The sequence below is a fragment of the Neopsephotus bourkii genome, unplaced genomic scaffold, assembly GCF_033783945.1.
Source record: "Neopsephotus bourkii isolate Nb327-2 ecotype Australia unplaced genomic scaffold, CSIRO-AGI_Nbou_v1 NB_565, whole genome shotgun sequence".
Lineage (NCBI taxonomy): Eukaryota > Metazoa > Chordata > Aves > Psittaciformes > Psittacidae > Neopsephotus > Neopsephotus bourkii.
The window spans coordinates 31875-40428 of NW_026901066.1; the positions used below are offsets into that span (position 1 = coordinate 31875).

At 46.6% G+C, this 8554-nt stretch overlaps 1 protein-coding gene across 2 annotated transcripts; it reads left to right on the forward strand.

Annotated features, from left to right (window-relative positions):
• Nucleotides 1–324: 324 nt before the first annotated feature.
• On the forward strand, nt 325–5298 carry MYCN (MYCN proto-oncogene, bHLH transcription factor). 2 transcript variants are annotated; one of them, XM_061351167.1, is made up of 3 exons: nt 325–1721; nt 1878–2717; nt 3796–5298. In XM_061351167.1, exons 2-3 carry the CDS (start codon nt 1979–1981, stop codon nt 4392–4394), a joined length of 1338 nt encoding a protein of 445 aa, XP_061207151.1. In that variant the 5' UTR covers nt 325–1721; nt 1878–1978; the 3' UTR covers nt 4395–5298. The 2 variants fall into 2 exon arrangements, with proteins under 2 accessions (XP_061207151.1, XP_061207150.1); XM_061351166.1 differs by having other exon boundaries at nt 325–2717.
• Nucleotides 5299–8554: the final 3256 nt, after the last annotated feature.

Genomic DNA, 8554 nt, shown 5'->3' on the forward strand with positions numbered 1-8554 from the left:
GCTTGTATGGAAATCAGGGGGTGGGGTTAGCTGCGCTCGCTGGGCACTGGGTTTTTTTAATGCTCCCGTCCCCGGCTGTGTCAGCTTTATCCCCCCCCCTTTTTATTTATTTATTTTTAATGCCTTTTTGGGGGGTTAATAATATCCAGCAGCTTCAAAGCGCGGCAGTGACAGTCATCTGTCTGCAAGCACGGGGTGAATGCGGCGGCTCGGGCCAGCCACGGGGGCCGGGCAGGCTGACGCTCAAGAAAGTGCAACATACAAGATCATCTGCCCTTTTTTTTTTTTTTTTATTTTATTTTATTTTTTTTTCTCCCCTCCCCCCTGCCACTCCTCCCCCCTTTGCAACACCCACCACCAGCACCAAGGAGGTAAGAAGAGGAAGCTGCAGGGTCTGGGCTGCAGGACAAAAACCCCAATCAAATAAATACAATTCCCTATCGCGTTCGAATTGTCGGACTGGGGAGGGTGGGAAGGGGAAGGAGGCGCAGGGGCACTGCGGCGCGCGAATGGGGCGTTTAGTGAGCAGAAGAAAATCCTGGGGGATATTTGTGTTTTGGTTTGGAGCTGTCGAGCTGAGATCGCCTCTGTTTTGTAGGGGCCTCTTTACTGCTTTGCATTTTAACCGGTTTAATGTATTTCCCGAGTAGAAAAATGTACAATAACTGGCGGCGCTCAGGGGGCGGGGCAGGGAGCGCAGCTGAGCCGGGCTCGTTTCTGTGCATTTCATCATAAGGCTTGTAATGGATTTTTTTTCCCTCCCGTTTTTGGTCTCCGGTTCAGCGTCAGCTGTTGCGAACCCAGCAGAGCCCTTTCCGTTCGCTGTACCGTAACCGAGCGGAAGGGAGACGCTGAATGTCTTTTTCGGACTTTCAGTCATTTTTATTTTTTTAATGTCTGATGCAACTGAGGTCTCAGAGGAGGAATGGAGCTGTGGTTGAGCGGCCGTGGCTAGCGAGGGGGGTCCGGCCGAGGTAAGGGCAAGCAGCATGTATGCAGGAGCGGCGAGGGGGCTGGAGAGTTGGGGCTGTGCAGGAGCTGCTAGTGCACGGAGCGGCAGAACGCTCAAAGTTGTTGTCCTTGCAGCCTTCCCGCTGCTCTTGTCTTGCACCGGGAAAAGGGGCAGAAAAACTTCCCGTACCTTCTTGGCAATTCAGGAGGCTTTGTTGGTGGCTCCGGGCTGGTTTTAATGCATTTTTGTGCGTGAGATTATTACATAAGGTTGATAGATTTCTGTTGCTGCTGGATTTCCCCTCCTCCTCTCCCCTCCGCCCCCCCTCCCCCCTCCCCGCCTTGTGTTTTGTGCGGATTTCTCTGACTCGCTTTGAGTGAATGAACTGGTGATTTGCGAAGTTGCAAAGAGCCCCTCCGCCCCCTTTTTTGCATCCTTCCCTCTCTCCCCTTTGCACCGCTCCGCAGACGACAAAAGGAGTAAACTTCCTCCACTTTAGCTGGCATATTAAAAGAGCTCTCCGGAGAGATTACGGTATCAAAGCCTCGCATCTGCCTGCAGTTATTCCGCCGTTCTGAGCGTCTGCAGCAGCTCGGGGAGAGCAGGCGAGTGCTATGCGCGGCAGGAAGCCCGGAGAGGCTCCGCACCCCGCGGTACCCAGCGGTTCCCCGCGGCCGGGCTTGCGGCCTGACGAGGTGGCGGGAAGCCCCGCTTGCGGGAGTGCTCCCTGACTGCCCTGCTCCGAGTGTCTTAAGCCGGGAGGAAAGGTGTGTGAGAGGCGGTTTTAACTCAACTTGCAAAAGGCTCCCCCTTTCTTGCTGTAAATGACGGGATTATTTTTTTCCTTCGGTTAAGAGGGAGTCGCATTCATGTCTGTTTGTTCCTTCGTATTTTAATTTTTCGTACTTTTGTATTTTTGGTTTAGTTTCAGATTTTGGGAGAACCTCGCCTTCCCTTTGGAAATACCCATAAAACCTGTCTCTCAAACTATTGCCCGACCCAAGGATCAGCAAGGAGGGACCCGTAATGCCAGGAATGGTCAGTAAAAACCCAGACCTCGAGTTCGATTCTTTGCAGCCCTGTTTCTACCCGGACGAAGATGATTTTTATTTGTGCGGGCCGGACTCCGCTCCCCCGGGGGAGGACATCTGGAAGAAGTTTGAGCTGCTGCCCACCCCTCCGCTGTCTCCCAGCCGGGCCGGGCTCCAGGAGCAACCCCCTGGGGGGGGCCCGGGGCCGTGGGGAGGGGCGGCCCTGGGTGGCTGCCGTCCCGCCGACCCCCTGGACTGGGCGTCCGAGCTGCTTCTGCTGCCCCCGGAGGCCGACCTGTGGGGCGGCTCGGACGGCGGGGACTTCTTCGAGACTGGCCTCGGCGTGACCAACAACCTCAACTCCATCATCATCCAGGACTGCATGTGGAGCGGCTTCTCCGCCCGCGAGAAGCTGGAGCGGGCAGTAAGCGAGAAGCTGCAGGGCAAGGCGCCCACCGCTGCTGCTGCCGCCCCGCCGCCTCCCCCGGGGGCCGCCGCTACGGGCAGCCCCGCCGCCACCGCCAGCGGCCGCGCTGAACTAGGAGGCGCCGTGCCCGAGTGCGTGGACCCCGCTGTGGTCTTCCCCTTCCCCGTCAACAAGCGGGAGGCAGCGGCAGGCCGCGCCGCGGCGGTGGCGGTGGGTGGCGGGATTCCAAGGGGCGGCCGCCCTCCGCGCCCCGCCGGAGACAGCCGAGCCAGCAGCAGCTCTGGGGACGACACCCTCAGCGACTCAGGTAAGCTCTCCCGTACGCGGCCGACCCGTCCCCGGGGCGGAGAGGGGAGGGGTGGGAGTGGTGGCGCTGGCTCTGGGCTGTGCACCGATTCTGTCCCCGCCGGCGGCACCTTCGTGAAGGGCCGGGGCGGCCGGCAGGCGGCAGCAGGAGAGGCGGCAGCGGTGGGGTCTGGCGGGCGGGCGCCGCGCCCCTGACCTGGCGGCAGCAGCGCCGTGGGGCTGCCTTGCCTCCTTGCCCCTTGTGGTGGCCAGCCACTCACCCGCCAGCGGCGGTGTCGGAGCTGTGGGGCTGTTGATCAGAGCGGGCTGCCACTGTCAGCCGGGGGACATGTGTGCCTTTAGGCGGGATTTGGGAAGTCTGAAGGAGACTAGTGAGACATTAGTGCTTCCATTGACAGACCCTAAAATGCCCCACATCTCTCGTGTGCGTGTCTGCGGAGAAGCCCACTTGGGCTGAAACGCGTTTTCGCGTGTGTAGATCAGCTGGTCTGTATGACCATATCTCCATAAACTTGGTGATCCGTACCGGTTTCAAAGCCTACTGTCCCTTTAATGTTGGGTTTGACAGCTTTGGGTGAGGAAGCACTTCCAACAGCTGTCTTCTTGGCAGTGCACCAAGCGCCGTCTTAAAGGGTCCCCGGCTGGAGCAACTTCACCTTCTGCCTCAGAACAAATCCAGCGATTGTTTCGTTTTCCGGCTGCTTTTCTAGCAATCAGGGGCTGTGTTGTGGCACAGGGCGTGCCTTTTGTACCACAGCTGTACAAATCCATCTGAAATACATACATTCTGCCTGAAATCTCTTTTCTGTTGCTGCAGTTATGTGGGTGGTAGCTCCACTTCGACTTAATCAAAGTGTTCATGATAAACTTGGAGAAAACACTGTTTTTCAGTCATTTCATGTATATTACATACTTTACCAGATCTATATCTGGCTGCAGATGGTAGGCACGCCCTGTTTTTGCCATCAGTTACTGCATTTCTCCTTTTACTGTACATACTTTGTCAATAAATACATCTGAGTTGATACTTGTTTGGAGTATTTTCTGTGAGAATAACGTTTATTTTCTGTTACCAAAAGATGATGAAGATGAGGAGGAAGAGGAGGAAGAGGAGGAAGAAATAGATGTTGTGACAGTGGAGAAAAGACGCTCCTCCTCCAAGGCTGTTACCACCCTTACTATCACAGTGCGTCCTAAAAATACCACTTTTCCATCAGTCAGGACACAGCAGAATGAGCTGATTTTAAAGCGTTGCGCACCAATTCACCAGCAGCATAATTATGCCGCTCCTTCTCCATACATGGAGAGTGAAGAGGCTCCACCACAGAAAAAGTTAAAAACTGAGGTGCCCCGTCCAGTGAAACCCACAATCCCACCAAAGTCTAAGAGTTCAAGTCCTCGAAACTCTGATTCAGAGGATAGTGAACGTCGACGCAACCATAACATCCTGGAGCGGCAGCGGCGTAATGATCTACGGTCAAGTTTCCTCACACTAAGGGACCATGTTCCAGAACTGGTTAAAAATGAGAAAGCTGCAAAAGTTGTGATCTTGAAAAAAGCCACTGAATACGTTCATTCCCTTCAAGCAGAGGAGCAGAAGTTATTGCTAGAAAAGGAAAAATTGCGAGCCAGACAAGAGCAATTGCTAAAGAAAATAGAATACAAGCGGACTTGCTAAACTGTTTTGTTTTGTTTTGGCTGACCAGGACAGTCGTTGCCACTTTGCACATTTTTGATTCTTAAAAAAAAAAAAAAATTGTGTTTTTTGACGTTAAGAATGTTGGGTTTTACTTTCAATCCAGTTCCTGAAGTAATCGACAAACTATATTATCCGGGTACGGAGCAAATGGATGTTCTTGCAAGGAGTTTATTGCAAGACTACCAAACAACAATGGACTGCCTTTGTTTTTCCTCTTAAGAACTGTAGATGGTGGGGATTTTGTTTTTTTATTGTTGTGAGCATTTGGAGCTGCTGATGACATCTAGTTGAGTTTTAAAATGTTCATTCCTAAGTTTTATGGTGCTTATGTTCTAACAGATGTTACTTTAGGGGTTGCCATTTTGTGCCCCTGTGGGAATTTTCTGTAAATACCATCTACACACTTGCCTTTTGTACATGTCTTGGGTTATGAGGTGGCTTTTGCTGCCAGTATTAGACTGGAAGTTCATACCTAAGTACTGTAATACCTCAATGTTTGAGGAGCATGTTTTTGTATACAAATATATTGTTAATCTCTGTTATGTACTGTACTAATTCTTACATTGCCTGTATACTTTAGTATGATGCTGATACATAACTAAATTTGATACTTATATTTTCGTATGAAAATGAGTTGTGAAAGTTTTGAGTAGATATTACTTTATCACTTTTTTGAACTAAGAAACTTTTGTAAAGAAATTTACTATATATGCCTTTTCCTAGCCTGTTTCTTCCAGTTAATGTATTTGTTAATGTTTGGTGCATAGAACTGGGTAACTGCAAAGTTCTGTGTTTAATTTCTTCCAACGATGTACATTTAGTGCTGCGTCTTATAGCACTTTGAAATACCTCATGTTTATGAAAATAAATAGCAATTACATGATGTGCCATTTACTATTTTTCTTTTATATGAAGTTCTTCTAAATAAAATCTTTAACTTCGCAATGTTCGTGAAATACAAAAACATGGTCCCTTATCCTGGGCACTTAAACTCTCCAACTATAGATTATGCTCTGTGAAAAGTCAGCTAGGCAGGACATTCCCATTTGTGATTATAAAGTAGTTGTCGTAAGAATGATTTTGATGTTCCTTCATACTTCAGGTGGCTCTTGTGATGTCAGGATAATCCCAGAGGACTGAACATACCACAGCCAATGGAAGGACTCCTCTGTCTTCTGGATTATCTGCTGTATGCAGAGAGGGATCCAAAACATGGCTAGCATCCTTCTGCTGTAAGGGACTGTCCTCAGTGTTGTAGACAGGTGGAGAAGTAAATGATGGAGGTACACTTGATACAGTGCAAAAACCGAAATACTTGTAGTAAACCAGGATCTTCACTGCTGTTCTTAACTTGCATTATAAAAGTTTTATCTTTAAAGCAGTCTACCATCGCATAGGAGAATTAATGTTCTTGTTTGTACTGAAGGTCCTGTTTATTACTACCTGGTCTAAGTTAGTAAAATAAAAATCCCAGGGAAGATGCAGAAGTATGAAGCATGTGTCAAAAGAGCAATGAAACTTAGCAGGTGATTGCCTCTCGAGGTGTGGTGGCATTTGGTGTGACCAGAGCAAGAGATGCCAATGCAAAACATTTGGTCATCTTGTTAAGCTCCTGGAGTCCAAGGATTTGTTTTATTTTCTAGTCTGTAAAGGTTTTTCTGGTACTGTCTTTTCCCCACACTGAACCTGAAAAAGTATGGATTAATGACCAAATGGCCAGTAATTAGTTTAAAGATCAGCTTGCAAGGAGCTAGCTTGGAACACCTACCCCTACTTTAGCCACAAAGGAAGTAGCTTGCCTGGTGATGGAGGTACAGAACATCTCGTATTTGCCTTGGAAATAGGAAGAGTGGGCAAAACCACCGTAGCAGTGAATGTGCCGTATGTCTGTGCCCTCCAGTAGCTTCTTGGTGGACCTGTAACCTGTGTGTTCATGGGCTTCAGCCAGCTTCTGTACCAAGAACACAGAATTGCACCTACTCCTATATCAGTGCAATAAATCCAGATCCTTGACATGCACAAATTGGTGTAACACCATTTTGATTCAGCTAGGCCTACACAAGTTTATGCCATGTGAAGAATTGACTAGAATAGACTTAGTAGCTTTGTCCTGGTTTTGGCTGAGATAGAGTTAATTTTCTTCTGAATAATCTAAATTCAGACTTGAGGACCACAATCATACCATAAATAGAATTTTTGGTTTCATTCCTTTGATGTGGACTTGATCTTGCTGCTTCTGCTTTCCCAGTACAGTAAAAAAGGAAACCCAACAGTAGAAGACAAGACCTAAGCAGAGATAATTGGTGTGGACAATCACAGGGTACATTTAATTTTACTAGCTATAACAACAAAAATATTTTTAAACCCCATTTTATTAGCAAGTTTTGTTGCACTGTTTTGCTGTTTTCAAACAATATACAAGTCAACATGAGTCTTATTGCAGAAGAAAAACAAAAATGAACAGATTCCTTTCCCTTCCCTGGGTCAGATCAGGTTGCTCTGGGTCATGTACAGCCAAGGTTTGATCATCCCCAAGGGTGGAGATTCCACAGCCTCCTCGGACAACACGTTTCATTTTTTGAGTGCCGTGACGGACACAAATTTTCCTACTAGCTGTTTGGAATTTCCCTTGTTCCAACCCCTGTCCGTTGCCTTCTGTCTTGTGTTTAACCTCCGTGAAGTCTGTCTCCCATCTTCTGTGACCTCCCATTAGGTAGTTGAAGACAGCAATTACTTCTTTCTCTTCTGGAGACAACCCAGTTCTGGTTTGTATTGTTGTGGTGTTCAGGTATTTAGAATATAACAAAGGTGTCAAATACTCAGGTTTGTTTGGATATTCATCACAAATCCCATCTAAAAGCCTCTTTCAGTCTGGGAGCCTGAAAAAAAGCCTGATGCTTTTGAATTCAGTGATAAACATCCAGCTGCTGCCAATGGAGATGGAATCTGGCCCCCTTGGGTTCAGAAATGCTCCCACATACTGTACTGTTTGCTGCTATAGGCTCTGCTACCAGTAACTTGGGGTTGTCTTTTTTTTTTTTTTTTCCTTGTTTTAAATAACTTTCAGGAGTTAATAGCTTTATTTTCACGTTGCTGTAGGGAGCAAGTTATCAGGGGCAAATGTTTTTGTAAACAAAAATCTCAGTTGTAGGATGTTATTGTTACACTTGTTAAATAGATTCTTTTGTATTTACATCATAAAAGAACAGGCATGTAGGAATGATAGCTTTTGAAAAGAAGAGGTAAACAACTCATTTAGTAATATTTTCTGAAGAATCAGCACCCTAAAATGTCCATAGAAAAGGACATAGAGACATAGCCACAACAGTAGCAAAGGTTCCTTGTGCATGCATATGAAGAATCCGTGGAACTCAGTCAAATAAGGAAATGGGACACTTTTTCTTTTTTTTTCTTTTTAATATAAATACCTACATTTGCATAAGAAAAGCAAACATCTGTCTGGAGAATCTGTTAAAAAATGTGGCAAGTACCCAATAACTTCTTATTGAAACGTGGGTATTACCAGTTCCTGAAGGGAATTGCAGTCTTATCTGGTCTGATTGCAGTCTTCTCTGGTCTGTTATAAAAATTCCCAAGTTCTTCATAAAAGACTGAATCTGCTGATGGAATCACATGATTTCCTTCCAAATCATATATCCCAGAGGATGGTATCCTTCCACTTTTCTGTTTATTTTCTTAAACATACCACTAAGAACACAAGGGAGCTGAAACACCAAAATGAAATGATTCCTCCATAAACTAGTATAAGTAAAACACCAGAGGGAGAGCTTAAAAAGGTGAAATGTGTTAATGATGTCATTACCACTAGGTCACCTGTTGCCATGAGTGTGAAGGCAAGTGCTTTTCTCAAACCCCAAGCTGCTGTTATAGCAGCTTATCACCAGGTCTTGGCAGGGCTGTTTAGGATTTCATGATGTGAATAATTTGCAGAAGGCACATTTGCTCCTCATCAGTATACTGATAAACCAAACTTGAATAAAATGCCTTTAAAAGGATCGCATTCTTAAGAATGCATTTCCTAGTTCGTGACTGATTTAAATCAGAAGATTTAATTTTGTTTAAAATTTTAAGTGTGAGATAATGAATTTAATGATTTTCTAATGTACCATTAGGGTACG